This window comes from Vombatus ursinus, unplaced genomic scaffold (genome assembly GCF_900497805.2).
Source record: "Vombatus ursinus unplaced genomic scaffold, bare-nosed wombat genome assembly UNPS02014893.1, whole genome shotgun sequence".
Lineage (NCBI taxonomy): Eukaryota > Metazoa > Chordata > Mammalia > Diprotodontia > Vombatidae > Vombatus > Vombatus ursinus.
The window spans coordinates 700037-717042 of NW_020954671.1; the positions used below are offsets into that span (position 1 = coordinate 700037).

A 17006-nucleotide genomic window follows, 5' to 3' on the forward strand; every position below is an offset into this window, starting at 1 on the left:
TTTAATGAGAGACGGTACAGAAGAGCATCATTAAATAATCTTCTTTTAAAATATTTTTTCACAAAATCCTTTGTATGTATTTTATATATGTATTTCATATATTTATAATAGGTTTCTATAGAACCTGCATAGATGTTCTTTGTTTGCTTCTGGTTAAATCATATGGGAGGTGTGAGGCTTCCAGCCAGGCATGACTCATCATTGAAAGTTCCATAATTGGCCGCTGAGACAAAAGAATTAACGACTCAGGGGAGCTTTTAAGAAAAGGGACAGCTTCTGGCTGGTGCTTCTTGGCTATAGCTACCCTGGCAACAAGATGTGACTCCAGTAAAGAGTGGAGAAGGGCAACCTTTCTCTACCTCATTATCATGGTGATCCCTCCCACCTAGCAGCTAGTGCCAAATGAACTTGTGCTGTTTTTGCTCCTCTTTTGTGTTTCCTTTCCTTGAGCAAGTGACCTTGTGAGTTTTGAAAAAGTCTGGCAGTTATATTTGCAGCAACAGCAGCAACATCTGGTGTTCCAAGATGGTGGCAGTATTCAACGGCATGAGAGCAGTGATGGTATTCACTAGAAAAACAGTGGCTGATATCAGGGGAAATGCCTGAACCAGGAAGGAGGATCCCAGAAAGAAGACTAGTCAGATTGGTTGGTTTGCCCTGAGACTGGTATGGGGAGTGAAATGTGAAATGACTTGCAAGCTTTAAAACTGTTTTATGTCTCTATGAAGGTTAACTATCAGCCCACAAGCACATAAGTTAAGCTACCGACTCCTGTTTAAATCTATGATTCTACTAGGTTAAGCATTGCTTTCTATGAGGGAATAAATGATTTGTCTCATCCCTAATTCATACTTTGTATTGAGTATCTCTTTTTCTTTCTCCTTTGGGGAGGCCTACACATAAGCCTTAACTTTCACAGTAATTAGTATCATTCCCAGGATGCTAGAGTTGGGATTTGTTAGTAATCCAATGATTGCCTACTTTTCTTAGTTAGAGGTAGTCTTCCCCAGTAATAAAGCTGGGACAAATAAAAATTTAAAAAAATACCAGAGTATAGGACAGAGAGTAATGCGGGTCATCAGCCTTTACGCGTCCAGGCAAATGGTGTCTCTGTGCTAGCTATATATTTACATGTATTTATCTTGCTTTCCTGATAAAATATAAGCTCCCTAGGGATGAAGATTCTTCCTTCCTTCCTCACTTCCTTTCCTTCTTTCCTTCCTTTTTCCCTTCCTTCCTTCCTTCCTTCCTTCCTCTATCTGTCCTTCTCTCTCTGTCTCTGTCTCTCTTTCTCTCTTTCACTCTCTTGCTTCCTTTTTTCTAATAGTGCCTGGCACATAGAAGACACTTAATGCTTATTGAAAGAATGAGTGAATCAATCAACAACTACTTACTAAGTGTCTCCTATGTGCTGGGTCCTATGGGAAGTGCTGGGGAAATGAAGACAAATGTGAAACAGTCCCTGTCCTCATGGAATTTACATTCTAATGGGGAGATGATATGTACATACACAGTAATATTAAAGCAAAATGGACACAAGATATGGAGGCAAACAGAATAGGTTCCTGTAGAGGGTGTCCCAAAAGTTTTAATGTTTACTGTACTAAGCCTTTGGGGACACCTTGTATTTCCTCTCTCTCAATGTGAGTAAATCTGTGTTGGAAGCTGGCCCTCATTTAAAAACCTTTCCACCTCATGCCTTGTTATTCTGCTACTAAAATAGACAATCTTGCAAGGCCAATGCTAATATAAGTTAACCATAGTGAGGCTCTGTCACCTCCAGGATTAAATCTAAAATCCTCTGGTGTTCAAAGGCTTTCATTATTTAGCCCTGACACCCCACCTCTCCTACTTTTCCAGTCTTCTTGTACCTTCTTAAACCCTACCACATACTCTGTGATACAGTGACACTGGCCTCCTTACTGTTCTGAGAGCAAGACACTCTGTCTCTTGGCTCTGGGCATTTTCTCTGGCTGTCTCTGATGCCTGGCATGCTCTGTGTCCTCATCTCTGACTCCAGACTACCCTGGCTTCTTTCAAGTTCCAGACAAAATCCCATCTCCTACAGGAAGTCTTTTCCAGTCCCACTTAATTCTAATGCCTTTCCTCTGTTGATTATTTCTTATTTATCGTCATAGATCTTGTTTATGTGTAGGGTAGCTTGTGGCCTGCCAAAGGATTTCTGGTGGTCTATGGGAAAATGTAGTGTTGTCACTGTGGACTCTCCTGTTGTCGTGTGACCTGCGACAACCAATCATCATTAGTCTGTCTCTAGCCAACCTATCTTTGCCTGGAAGAAGTTTACAAGTTGTGCACCAAGTCTGCTTTAGGTTGCAGGCTTCTAGAGGGCAGGGACTGTTATTTGCTTTTCTTTGCATCCCCTGAGCTTAGTATTAGTATTGTTTTTAAGATATATATAAGCCTTTTTTAAACCCTGAAAAGGGGAGCTGCTTTCTTAAAGGAATCTGCCCATGATCACATTGGGTGGCTTTGTCTTCTGTGTTTAATAAACTTTTACAAGGCTGCTATTACCAAGACATGATTTTGTTGTTGTTGTTTTGTTTTCTTTTACTGTGGCAGTTTATGGTGAGATTTGGCTGGAAAATCTACCCCAGAAATACAAGAGAGGAAGACTTTCCTTTGAGCCCCAGGACCTAATTTGAAGGTTGGAGAGAACCTTTTAAAAATCTCTTGGAGTTTCAGGGGAAAACTATCCACAGGTTCCCTTGCCTGGATTTGTGATATCTGGATTTTATTTGCTTCTAATTGGTCAGTACATAACACCTGGTTTGTTTTATTCTGTTTGTTTGTTTGAATTATAGCTATGGCAGTAGAAGTTGGCATACACAAGATATCCCTGGAGCCTTAAAATGGTAGCCACCCTCTGGGGACCAAATACAAGAATGTGAACAAATAAGATAATACTTATAAAGCACTATATAAATGCTAGCTATTATTATTGGCAGCTAGGTGGCACAGCAAATAGAGCACTGGGCCTGGAGTCAGGAAGACCTGAGTTCAAATCCAGCCTCAGACACTTACTAGCTTTGTGACCCTGGGCAAGTCACTTAACGTCTGCCTGCCTCAGTTTCCTCAACTGTAAAATAGGGATAATAGCAACTACCTCAAAAGGTTGTTGGGAGGATCAAATGAGACAATATTTGTAAAAAGGACAATGCCTGGCACACAGCAGGCACTATATAAATGCTTATTTCCTTCCCCCTATTCCCTGAGTTCAAGTGGGGATAAGGTGGGGGAGCGGCATTATAAAATAGTGTTATGCATTACATTGTAGGGATTTATCTGAGATATTTTTTCAGGGACGCCTGGATAGATTTTACATCAACGATTCTACTTCGTTGGATACCCTGGTATTGTAGGAATCTAGCAGAGAAAATTGAGCATTTTTAAACTTCCTTTGATTTGACTATAATTGGACAGTTAGTTTTCTAGAGTATTCCCTTTATAATTTCTTTCTTCTGCATGGTAGTATGTTTATTTGTTGATAGCTTCTGGGCAGTGTGGATGTTGTATCCCCACAATTTGCCTAGAGCATGCTGGGAGCTCATCTGTGTTCATTTTTTTTTTTCACTTTTGAGTTGACTTAGATTTCTAACAGTTTGTCTGACATCCTTATGCGACTGCAGGGCAATAGGACGCAGTTTGCCTGATGGCTTAGGAACCCAAGCAATCAACCCCAAAAACCCTATTCTGTTTGGGACTTTTCTGAATTAGACTGATTTTTTTTTAACTTAGCTTGTTCTAGTGAGGGATGAGTTTGGCTCTCAATTTGGATTGCCCTATGTTTTTAAAGGATTTCTGGAGAAACTTTGGGTGTCTTTAGTATTGTAGGGATTTTCATCCAGGATAATTTGATTTCTCACCCGAAAGCAAGGGGGTGACTTCCTGGCCACCGTGCCCCCTCTCCCTTTTAGGAGATCTTTAAGGACCACACTTATCATCTGAGAGAGGAAGTGTTATTTTCTTTTTTCCTTTTCTTTAATTCATTGCTTTTGCACTGGGGAAACTTTTTGCAAGCACTAAGCTGGGTGATACCCTATAAGAATTTTGTAAGATGATATCTGTTTGAAAAAATTGTATGACCCTGAATTTGAAAATGAATATAATTCCCCAGGTCCACCAGTTATGTAGGCTTGTATACTCATGGAAGAATATTAATTTTCAGATTGTTTGTGATCACAAAGACTTTGCTGAGACTCTTTAATACAATGCACTGGGCAAGTCAGTTGTTCAAGAAAACGAAGCTTGAGACTCTTCAAGTCACTAGAGAGGTGTCTAGAATTTGGGATTATGTACAAATGTGCTCAAAAGTACCCTGATCGATTTACTGGGCAAAGCAAATATTTAACTGAGGGGGAAAGTACACTATAAGGGAGGGGTACTCCCTCAGTTGATGTAATCTTAGGATATACTCATAGATAACCAGATTTTAATGTGTTAACAAAGGGTTAATACCTATCCTTCAATGCTTTAGTTAAGTCTTTAATACGTCAATGTTTTACATGATTGCACATGTATAACCTATATCAGATTGCTAATTGTCTCAGGTGGGGGGAGAGAAGGGAGAAAGGGATAGAACTTGGAACTCAAAATTAAAAAAAAAACAAATGTTAAAAATTGTTTTTACATGTAATTGGGGGAAAATAAAATATTATTTAAAAAAAAGTTAAGTCCTGGAATGTTTAGGAATTCACCAGTTTGGGTGAGTACAGGCAAAAGCTGCCTGTAGAGGAGAGCTGCAGGGGGGCGGGGGGAGGAGATGGAATTTCTAGGAGGAAAGACATTTACTCAGCATCTGGAGAGTTAATTTAAAGAGTGTTTGAAGGAGCAGAGACGTCTCTCCCCCTCCCCCCGAGCATGGACACAAAGAATCAGTGACTTGAGGAAGGAAGCAGTTGTAAAGAAAAGGAGCAGAGATGGGAGCCAGATATGGACTCAATCCAGGTTTGTGTTGGTAAATGTTTAACTATATGCTCTCGAGGAAAAAAAAAAACATACACACAACCTACTCTTGAGCTTAATCTTCTTTATCAACATTTCTTCATCACTCTCTTAATGCTAGACAATAAACAAAACAATAAACCAACTTCTGGTTTGTGGCATTTACCAGTTTCCAAGGTGTGAATGCTCACACTGAAAATTTAACAATTGGCTCTCTGGATCTGTTTAGGCTATTCTCCAGGACACCCTTGAAGCTATCCCTGGTAATTGAGAGTCAACCTGCAGGGGAAGAGCAATCCCAGGTGGACTAGCTGAAAGTCCATCGGAGACACTACATTTAGAACAGACCATTGTGAGGATGTCACAGGAAAGAAAGCACTTCCTGGATCTAGATTAGTAAATAACCTTGGCCCTATGTGTTCCTTACAGATGTAAGTGTTCCGGCCTGATCACCACTGGACTCTATGTATGCTCTCACTCTTCCTAGGGACGTTATGTGTGTTAGTGAGAGTGTATAAAACGGAATTCTTGGGCAACTCATAATAACCTCTGAATAAACTAAAACTGCAATTGAGAGACGAGAGATAATGGCTGCTTTCCCAATATTAATGTGTGTGATGTATGTATGTGTGTATGTATGTATGTGTGTGAGAGACAGAGGCAGAAAGAGCCTCTAGAAACAGTTAAATCTAGGGACAGCTAGGTGGTGCAGTGAATAGAGCACTGGCTATAGAGTCAGAAGGACCTGAGTTCAAATCCAGCCTCAAACACATAACAATCATTAGCTGTGTGACTCTGGGCAAGTCACTTAACCCAATTGCCTCACCAAAAAAAAAATAATAATAATAGTTAAATCCAAGGGAAGCAGTATTTCACAAGACAAAAAACAAAACAAAACTTCTATCTTAGTGTCTCTAAAAGTACATTATGTGTGATATAATCAGTTCAGTGAATTTGGAAAGAACAATAGTTTTTTTTATAATAAAATACACTCAATCCTGACTAGTTATATAATCTCACTTTGTTTTTAGCTGGTCACTTTGAGTGAAGGGGGAAATAAATAATCAAACAGGGAAAATTTCTATCTCATTTCATCATTCCGTGAAGAGGGAAAAATAGGCCAAGCAATTAAGTAGTTGTAATCAGTTTTACAGTATTTAATTAATTTATGTATTGAATTTCATGGTGGGGTTAGTAAGAAGTGTCACACTGGGTGTGTTAAAGGCTTGAATGCTTATAATCATCCTGAATGGGCTGGGTCATAGAAAGAATGAGAGTTTTTTATTATTTTATTTCTTAATCTATTGTTGTCTACTTATCAATCACTGGGTTTCTCTTTGAACTATCATTTTTGTTATGTAACTGAACCATGTTTCATGTTTGAAAAAGTTTGCATTTTGAGGTTGAAACATCTTTTTTTCCTATGCTTGTCAGAATTTGAGAAAAATAGAAGATTTTTGTGACTTTTTATATGAGAATATAGACCATAACAATTAGAAAGCTGGTTTAAAGCTTCAGGCTAATGTTATATTACTATAGTCATCATTGGTTTATTTCCTGTTCAAGGTGTCAATATTTTAACATCTAATTTAGACTAATTTTATGCATTACTTAACATTATTTATTAATGTTATATTTTTGAAACTTTACATGACTATGGACAATGGTGAGAGGCTATTTCATTTGATGTGGTCTACCAATTCATACACTATGTAATAAAGTTCAGTCAGTAAGCCCTTACTCTAGTTTATTTTCCATTATTGAGTTCTATTTAACCATGACAGACGTAGTTCTTCAAAAATATAAAACTCAATTACACGACCAATAGATTATATTTGTTGTTTAGGTCATTTAGGGGTTGAAATTTATGGAGTAAATTGTGAAGTGGAAAAGATGTTGAACTCTAATGACATATGACTGGGCTATCAAAATATGAACTTCAGTCTCTTATCTCAACATGAGAATAACTTCAGAAACAAGTGGTCTTTTGCAATTAAGTAGATCCATGTCATGAAACAGTTATTTGACAAGCATTATTAAAACCTCCAGTGGTAAATTATTATTTTATTTTGAATATTATATGCTTAGCAGCTTACATTGTCTCTAAAGATCAAGTCAATTTATATTAAATGTTAAATATCTATTTGGTCATATTGGAATAAGCTTTGTAGTACAATGATATACGAAGTAATTGTCTTAATTAGCAAATAACAATTTACTTATTCCTCACAAACCTGAAGGCGTCCATGATTTCACAAGGAATAGAAAAAGGTAACCTAATTTTATTAGGGCATTAGAAGGGATTTAAGTACTTGACTTCATATTTTAATGTCATTTAGTTTTATTTTACATCATTGGTTTCTCTATTGTTCATGGAATACTTGTACTGCTTTGTTGAACTCCTTAAAATTTAAGTGTCAATGACAATTTTTCACTGCTGTCTTTTCCCCTCAACAAGGAAGGAAGTCTATAGCAAAGGTACCACAGTTATTAACACAAAGAATATGAAAAGAAATGGAAATAAGGAACCCTATGTATGTTGAGGTTTGAAACAAGTTCTCATTATTTTGGCTTTTCTAGCATATGTAATATCAAACACCCCAACAGAGATCCTAGAAGAGTGTCCAGGAAACTCAAATAACTCCTCATTTGCTCACATGCATTATTGAAATAAGCATGTGTCCAAAGGGGAAGGTTATTGATTATTAGATATTGGAAATAGATGATCAATTTTGTCTTATCAATAATTGGTTAAGGGATTTGGGATACTGATTTTGGGATTATTATTTGATCTTTGGATATCAACTGGATAATTACTGGATACTTATTTTACCAGGACTGAGCTAAAAATAATGTAATCCTTACAGCTGCAGAGACATTAAACTATTTTACTATTTTATCAAGTGCTTGTGATAAGTTTCAGCGTCACTCTGTATCTTTAAACCTACAGTGGTGGAATCCTGGGGTGGGATAATTTTCCTAAAGAAATCAACCACTACTTAAATCTTGTTTATACCAAGGTTTGTAAAACCCGATGCTCAAGAATGTTGGTGTAAGGTAAGGAGTTCGCTAAAGGAATACAGCATGTGAATTCATTGGCTGAGTGGGATTGCAGAATCTTTTTTCTCCATCCTCCCCTCAAAGCCAAACTTAGCTGCTCTTTACAATAAGCAAAGAGGAAATTGATTATAATTGAAGCAATTAGAAAACAGACGTTGCTTTTGTCATGAGGAGACTGGCCAATGAGAGCTAATCCTTAGTACCTATGCAACATTCATATGCAAGCTTGGTGAACGTGCTTCTGGAAATGTGAGATGGAGAAACCTTTTTCCTCTCCTCTTCAGAGTATGCGCAATTATCTTCTGTTTCCTGTTGGCTTAATACTTGGTGACAAAAAGGCTTTAAATTGGCTACTAAGCAGGAATTCAGTGTACGTACAAAAAACTCAATTGGACAAACACTCTCTCTCCTCCTTGGTGGTGTTCTGCTGTAATCCTCAAGTAGGGAAAGGTGTAACAGCTGAAGAAGTAGTCATAACCTGCTACCAGCTGCCTTATCTCCCCACCTAGCTACCATATGTCTGTAAACACATGGCTACTTCTGTTTCTTCTGTCTTTGTTGTGTTTATTCTTTCCTGATCTTAGGTAAATGAATGTTAGTGACAGAATGTATCAGGATATGGACTTGTGATATTTGAAAGAGGCACAAAATCCCTCTCTATTCACCTTACCCCTTACTGAATCAGAGTTTTTTAACTGTGGTAGCTAAATCTAGCTAACTGAGGAACTAGTCCTGAAGAGTGACATGCTTGACCCAGTTTAGCAGTTAATGGACATAGAAGTTGAGACACTATGTTTTATAAGCAAGGGAGAAACTTATCCAGCTGCAATGTCATACCCAGAAGTGAACTTGGTGGAGACACTTGCAAAGGAAAAAAAAGTCTCCAGAGCTAGGAGGTATTTCTAGGGGAGTGGAGAATTGGTTTGTAGCAACTACTTAAGTTTTAGTCCACTCTCCAAAGGGACTGAGTAAATACATGCATAGAGGAAAGAGGGAGCTGCTGGTTTAAGATGTGGTACTTAGATTCTTGCTATATCTTTTCAATAAATACCCCTTTTTATAAGCTTTTTTGACATGAGTAACTCCATCTTAAAAGCTGTCCTTTATCTAATGTAAAATCACCAACTCCTTGAGTGTCCTTGTACTTTAAAAACCATTGTTCTTGGTACTTCACTATTAAAACAGACAATCCTTTTCTGGAATGGTAGATTATCTCACCCACAAGGCCAATGTGAATAGAAACTTATCACTGTACCCAAGGGGTATATAAGCCTTCTTCAAGCCTTGAAAAGGGGAGCTTCTTTCTTAAAGGCATCTACTCAAGGTCACATATATGTCTGTGTCTTCTGTTGTTGTTGTTGTTGTTGTTGTTGTTTTAATAAATTTCTACTAGCCTGCTCTGAGGGAGAAGTTGAGACAGTCATTAGCAGCTGGAGGTGGGGCAGAAAACTGCTTCAGGAGTTGCATTTTGAAGAAAACCAAGGATTCTGAGAGGTGGAGGCAGGGACGGACATCATCTACGTCATGGGGGTTGTTGTTTGTCCTTTGTTCTCAAAGAGGACCATGACATCAGGGAGGTGATGCCATGTCACGCAAGTGAAAAGAAAAGAATAGAATAGAAAAGAAAAGAGCTGTGTTGCCCAATTGGCCAGTTCTAGTTGGGTTCCTACTGGGCCAGCTCTTCTTTCTATACACTGAGGTTATTGTTTGTCCTTTGTTCTCAAAGAGCACTGTGACATCAAGGAGGTGATACCATTACATACAAGTGAATTGAATTTAAGTGAGAGAGGGCTGTGCAAAGTCACCAGCCTCATTTTTCCTCTGAAGCCATTTGGGTCCAGTGGACAGATATAGATTAGGATAATTGGAGATGGCTCAGCATTGAGGAAGACAGAGAGCACAAAGCACCAATATGTAAAACGGAGCATTGGATGTGAAGAACAGAGAGTAGAATGATATGACTAGATTGTAGAGTACTTGGAAGGGAGTATTGTCTAAGACAGGGGTGGGAACCTGTGGCCTAGAGACCACATGTGGCTCTCTAGGTCCTCAGGTGCAGCCCTTTGGCTGAATCCAAACTTCACAGAACAAATCCTCTTAAGAAAACAGAAAATATAAGTAGAGGTGTGGTTTTGAAGCTAAGTCAACAAGCATTTATTAAGTACTTATTACATGCCAGACAATGTGCTAAGCCCTGGGAACACACACATAATAAGAAAGAAAGATAGTCCCTGCCCTCAAGGAGCTTATGTTCTAATGGGAGAAGACAACACATAAAATGAAACTGAAAAAGGGGGGAGGAGTGGGAAAACATGAAAGTACCCAGGCATGGTAAAGAAAGTCTGCACAGTTCAGAGTATAGCTGAGAGAAGAATGAAGACATGGTTGGTCTGAGTTTCCTCCTAAAAATGGAGGTTCAGCCAATCAGAAGGAGAGGGTATCTCTAATGAGACATCCAGGGGTGGAGTTAAACTTCCAGGGTGAAGAGGTTTGTGAAGCATGGCAGAGAAGGTCTAAAGAGTCAGGAATGTATCCTGGAGAGTAATGAAGAGTTTTAAATGTCAAATAAAAGAGTTTATTTTTGATGCAGAGAAAATTGAGAGCTACCAAGGTTTATTGAGAAGTAGGGATCTGTGGGCCAGGTCTGACTCAAGCCAGTAATTAAGTAGTACTAAAATGAAATAAGATATTTATAGATCACCCAGCACTTAGGAAAAAAGAAGTTTACTTCTTAATAACATGGGAAGAATACTCAGCAGGAATATGATAAAGAATCATGTAGATATAGCTTCTATCACCTCAATCTGAAAACAGGTTTAGTCAGAAGGGTTTGTTGGGTCAGAAATGTACAATGAGCTATGTGGCAATGGTACATCTACCAAATCTAAAGAGCATAGAGTCCTCATGGGCTGGCTTTATTATTCCCTAGGCATTTTTATGTGCCTCAGGTAACTCTCTAGGATTTATCTTAGATTAAGATATTTTAATCATGATGTTCCTTATTAGAAGGAGGTTTCACATTAGGAATTTCCCAATCTGTGCAGATGATAAAATAAAAAATCCTTCCCTTGGTCGTAGGGATAGGCAGGAAAGAGTGTAAATGTAATTCCTAAATATTTATTAAATGAGACAATATTTGTAGAGTATTTTGCAAATTTTAAAGCACTATTTAAACGCTAGCTATTATTATCACTATTTCTTAAGGAAAATTATTATAATTAGGTTCACTTTTAACTTTATATCTAAGAAAAATTTTATCATTTAAACAAATCCAAGTTGCTCATCTGCTCACATGGCTTCAAATGTAACAGGAGTCACCATCTTTACTCCTTCTGGTGAGATGGAGAACTATCAGGCCTTACCATTTGCCTGCCTTCCAAACCTACAATATTATCATTTGATGTACTAATGTGATCTAAGAACCCCTGGACTTTATCATCTGCCTTGTTGATGAACTTTCTTTTATGTGCTGTCTCCCTCAGCTCCCTGCCTCCTTCTCCCCTCCCCTCACCCTAAGTCAGATCTTTGAGAGCAGGGACAGACTCAATTTTTCTATTTGTATCCCCTGAATTAATGAAGAATAAGCACTTAATAAATGCTTTCTTCACCTATTCACTGAAATTCTAATAAATTTAAATTTTTGTACTTTCTCTGCTTTTGGTCAATTTGCAAGATATTTCATAATGAAAGGTTTTCAGCTGAGAAGATTGGGAGATGAGCAATGGGAAGTTTGAGGAGGCATAAAAAGGTTGGGAATGACACTGTGGTGACTAGGTTAGTGAATTGATTAGGGAGGTGGAAAAGGATTGTCTTGGCACAGGAAGGACCCAGTTAAAATCATGTAACATAAATTTGTGGTGGACCCAGTTTTCATAACTTTCTCCAGCTTTGTTCAGAGTAATTCCACACTGAGGCTTGGCAGGGCAAGATCTTCAATAAGATAAGGGGGCAGAGATCTTGAAAGAAGAAGATAGTGGAGAAGATAGTGGTTCATTAAGGGGTCAAGATGGGGAATGGAGAAGAGCATAGACAGTATAGGGATCATGACCTGAGAAAAGAACTAAGGGATTGAAAGATTGGAAGTTATGGTGAGGTTGAAGAAAAGATTGAGGACGTCAGGCAGAGGGAGAGGTGGAAGGACAATCAATTCTGATTAAGAAAGGGAATTTCAGAGTTCATGAAAGGGAAGTACAGTAGGTGATGGCTAAGTCAAGGTTATGACCATCTTTGAGTGTAGGTGAGGAAGGGTGAAAGAGCAGGTCATGGGAAATGAGTAAATTGTAGAATTGGGAGGTTAGGGTGTTAGTATGTATATATATATGAAGTACTGGTATAATTTCATTGTCTATGGTGCCTTTAAGAATAATGTCATTTGTTTATCTCTTTAAATTGGGTCTATTTTTACTGTTGCCCTGTCTGAGATCATGATTTCTACCCCTACTTTTGTGAGTTCACCTAAAGCATGATAAATGTTTTTTCTAGCACCTCATTTGAACTGTGAATCTTTATATTTCCAATCTATTTCTTATAAATAACATATTGCTGGATTCTGCTTTCATTGTATCTACTTCCATTTTATGGGTGAATTCATTCAATTCACTTTTACAGTTATGATTGCTAATTGTGTATTTCCCTTCATCTTATCCTCTCTCTTCCTGCTCTTTCGTCATACCTAGCTCTTTGCAAAGAAGGTGGTGAAAGAGGAAGATTGAGATCCACACTAGTGATATGTAATTGAAGCTCTCAGCTTCTATTCCACTGCCCCTCCTCCCTTCCCTTTTGCAGACTGCTGAGTCTTTTGTCTTTTCTTTTAATCCTGCCTTTAAGATCCCACCCCACCCCCACAAGTTGAGGTTTGTTTTGTTTGTCACTCTTCCCTTCCTTGATTCTACTCACCTCTAGTCTTTTCGACCTGAATGCTTAAAAGTCCTCTTATTTCATTAAAAATTCATTCTCTAACATCTCTCCCCCTAGATTATACCTAGTCCTGCAGGGTACATTATTCTTGGCTATAAACCTTTATCTTTTGCCTTTTGGGATATTGTATTCTAATTTTTTCCCCCTGCTTTGTCTTGTGTGATACTAACTTGGTTCTTTGATGTTTGAACTTCTTTTTTTTTGGCTGCTTGCACACGTTTAAAAATCTTTTCCTTCACCAGGAGCTCAGGATTTGAGATATGATATTTCTGAGAGTTTTCATTTTAAGAATTTTTCCAGGAATCAATTGGTGGAATCTCCCTATTTTCCCCTTACTCTCCTGTTCTCATGAATTTGGAGAGTTTTCATTTATGATTTCTTGAAATAAGGCACGGAGTTTTTTGGGGTGGGAGTGGGAATGGGTTATGGTTTTCATGTCATTTTATGATTCTTAACGTATTTGTTCTTCACATATTTTTGGGTCAGTTAGTTTTTATAATAGATATCTTATTTTTTGGCCTTTCAATTTTGTTTTAATATTTATTTCATGGAATCATTATCTATTGTTATCGCCTTTGTATGGCCTGTTCTTGGACAGGTAGGTGGCACAGTGGATGAAGTCCTGAGTTCAAATGCGCCCCCAGACACATTACTTTTATGACCCTGGGCAAATCACATAACCCTGTTTGCCTCAGTTTCCTTATTTGTAAAATGAGCTGGAGAAGGAAATGGTAAACCACTCCAGTATCTTTGCCAAGAAAAACCCAAATAGGATCATGAAGAGTGAGACACAACTGAACAGCAACACCACCGGTCTATTCTAGTTTTCAGGGAGTCCACTACTGGGGCAATGTTTTCTACCTTCTGGTTTAAACTATTTATTCTGCTTTCAATTCTTTTCTTTAGAGCTCCTATTTTACTTACAATTCTGTTTTTATTCTTGCTTTATTTCTTTCAGGTTCTTTTAGTAGTTTAGTGAAAAAGCCATTTTCTTCCTCCTCTGAGGATCTGCTTGTAATTGTTGTGGCTTTACTCTCTTCTATGTTTCCTTCTTTGGTGATTATTAACCCATACTATTTCTTAATATACTTGGTGTTTTCTTCTGTTTCACCACATCTCTAGTCTCAATCTCATTGATTTGCGATTCTGTGCCAGGGTTAGGACATATCCCTTCTCAGGCACTGAGATGAGAGCATGTAATCAAGCCTTGACTGTACTTTCCTGGGTTCCTGATAATGGTTTTTACTTTCCTTGCTGTGTTTGTGCTTAGAGCACTGGCAGTCTTAAATGACCCTGCTCAGATCTTTGTGGTTGAATATCCTTGCTCAAGGCACTGCCATAATTTTCTTCCCCTTCCCCCACCAGGGCACCGTAGCTTTTATCTCCCCAGGGGCTTCTCTACTTGGGATGCTGTCTCAGACTTCTAGTTTATTTACTTGAGCTAGAGCTGGCTACTCTGGCAGGATCCTTCTTCCAGTGTCCACAGATTTTGGCTATCCGTGCGTGCAGTTCTTGGCTGGATAAAGGAGCTTACTGATATTTTTCTTCTAATGTCTTGATCCCTGTTCAAAGTGGTTCTCTTTCTAGATCACTTCGGGAATAAAAGGAGGAAACGAGCTCCACAGACCTTTCCCTCAGCCATCTTAAAGAAAATCTATAATGTTCCTCATTCCTAGAACTTTTTGAGTGCTATATATATATATATATATATATATATATATAATACATATTAACCAAACATTCAATAATAAGCATTTATTAAGTGGTTACCACTTTTGGCTAAGCACTGAGGATACAAAGGCAAAAACAACATAATACTGGATAAGGATACAATTTCTTCTTATTCTAGAATAATTTTAAGCCACAGTAATAGCTATTCAGGAAAATATACAAGTGGACTATCACCATCAGTACCTATCTATCATTTATTTATCTGTCCAACATTAACTTTTTTCAAAAAACTGTACTTGAAAAAGTGCCCATGCTACCTAATAGCAAAATTTTCCCTATCATCCCGTTTACCATGCGATACCCCGCTACGTTCAAACTGGGATGCCCTATCTGTACAATGATGTGGGAGTACTTCTCAAAACGATACTCCATTTGGAGTCAAATTTTTGCAGTGTTACCAGGAACCATCTATCATGGGTCCTCCTCTTCCCACGTATGCAGGAGTGTGTTTACGTGTGTGTTTTCTTTTAAATGCATTGTACCATATTGTGGAGAACTTTATTTGTTTAAACACCAAGGGCTGAATCGTCTGCGTTCCTTGAAGCTCCACGGATACTTTTTAACCCGTTCGTTTCTCGCCTGCCCTCCAGCGCAGGTGGGCACCACACGACTCCACGTGCCTGCCCCAAGGCCGGCCCGAGAGCAGCATCCACTAAGTTTAGTAAAGAACGAAAAAGAAAACAGAGTTGTCCCTTTAAGAACCTCCTTTCCATTTTACTCTATGTTTACATAACACAGGGGACGATTCCAACGTCGACATCGCGGGGGGGAGGCTGTTTCTTGTCTTTCCCTTCTCTTCTTTGGGGGGCGGGGGCGGGGGCGGTTACGGGGCGGGGGGTGAGGCCTCCGCCGCCCCACGTGCTCCGGAAGGGGGAGCCCCGTCGGCTCGGAGTCGCGCCCGGCCGCACTTTCTTGGGGGCGGGCTTGGGGTGGCTGCCTGCGGCCGGAGGCGGGGGTGGCTCCGCCGGGCCGCGGCTCGCTCCTCCCCCGCCCGCCCCGCGTCTCGGCGCTCCGCTGCGCTCCTCCTCCGGCTGGCTGGTCGCTGGTCGTCCGGTCGCCTCGGGCCCCGCCGCTCCGGGACCGCCGCCGGGCTTCGCGTTGGGGCCGCCTGGGGAGCAGCGCCGGCTTGGTGCAGGGTCCCGGCGGGCGCGCGGGCGGGGAGCCCGGGAGCCAAGACGGAGCCGCTCGGGGACTGGCCGCCGCGCGGCCCCCTCGCCGCCGTCCCTTTCCCCAGCTCTCTGGCTCCCTTCTCCGTATGGGATTGTAGCCGCGGCGCGGACCCGGCGGGGATCGCGGAGGAGGCTGCGGCGCCCGCGGGGCCGCAACCGCCGGAGCCCGCGCACGACGAGGACCGGGAGGACGAAGAGGGAGCCGAGCGCGGCTCCATGTTCGCCCCCGGTGCGGAGGAGTCCTGCTCCCCCAGCAAAGAGCCGCGGAAATACGGAGAGCTCGTGGTGCTGGGGTGAGTGAGGGCCCTGGAGCGCCACCCCCACCCCGGGGATCCCCGGGGGCTTGGGTCTGTCCGTCAGCCGGCACGCATTCATGAAGCGCCTACTGTGTGCCGAACTCTGTGCTGAGCGCCCGGGATACAAAGAGAGGTAGAAGACGCTACCTGCCCTCGAGCAGCTGCCAGTCCAGGGGCAGAGGGCGCGCAGGCAGCTGCGTGCAGATAGGCTGCGTGCTGGACGGTGTGGAGATCCGCCAAGTTAGGGGGCCGAGCCGGGGGTCGGGAAGGCTTCCTGCGGAAAGTGGGACCCCCGTTGGGGCCGTTGCAGGGCGAGGAAGAAAGGCACAGACCCCCCCCCCCCGTGGGTGTCTCATTCGTGGGAGCCTCTTCCAGGCTCCCTTGAGTGTAGGGTGCCCGGGGAAGTGTGTTTATGTGGGGGCGGGGGGTGGGTGATGTGGCGACTTGTACCTTGTTCCTGGGCCTCTCGGGCAGCTGTTGGGGTAAGGGGTTGTGTTTGTGTGTGTGTGTGGGGGGGGTGTTTGCTGCTCTGCTTCTCCATCTAAATTGCCGCGCCTGAATTTTTTCCCCTCCTCCTTTCCCCGCTGTTACTCCTTTCCCCCTCTCCTTTCTCTTCTCTTTCCTTCTCTCTCTTTCTCCTTTTCCTCTTTTCCATCTCCTCGTCTTCCTCCTCCTCCTCCTTCCCCCTCCTCTTTTTTCTTCCTCCTCCCCTCCTCTTTCCCCTCTCCTCGTCTTTCTCCTCCTCGTCCTCCTTTCCTCCTCTTCCTTTCACCTTCCTCCTTTCTCTTCCTCCTCCCCTCTTCTTCCTCCCCCCTCCCCTTTTCTTCTTCCTCTCCACTTCCTTTGCGGTAGAGAAGTCTGGGGAAGTTCA

The 17006-nt window shown here is 41.0% G+C and overlaps 1 protein-coding gene across 2 annotated transcripts in view; it reads left to right on the top strand.

Moving 5' to 3' along the window:
* The first annotated feature begins 16029 nt into the window (after positions 1–16029).
* Positions 16030–17006, top strand: part of PELI2 (pellino E3 ubiquitin protein ligase family member 2) — a 92924-nt gene continuing 91947 nt past the window's right edge. For both annotated transcript variants that reach the window (XM_027842908.1, XM_027842909.1), the window contains exon 1: positions 16030–16132. In XM_027842908.1, the coding sequence (XP_027698709.1) occupies positions 16056–16132 (77 nt within the window). In that variant the 5' untranslated portion in view covers positions 16030–16055. The remainder of the gene's footprint in view (positions 16133–17006) is intronic.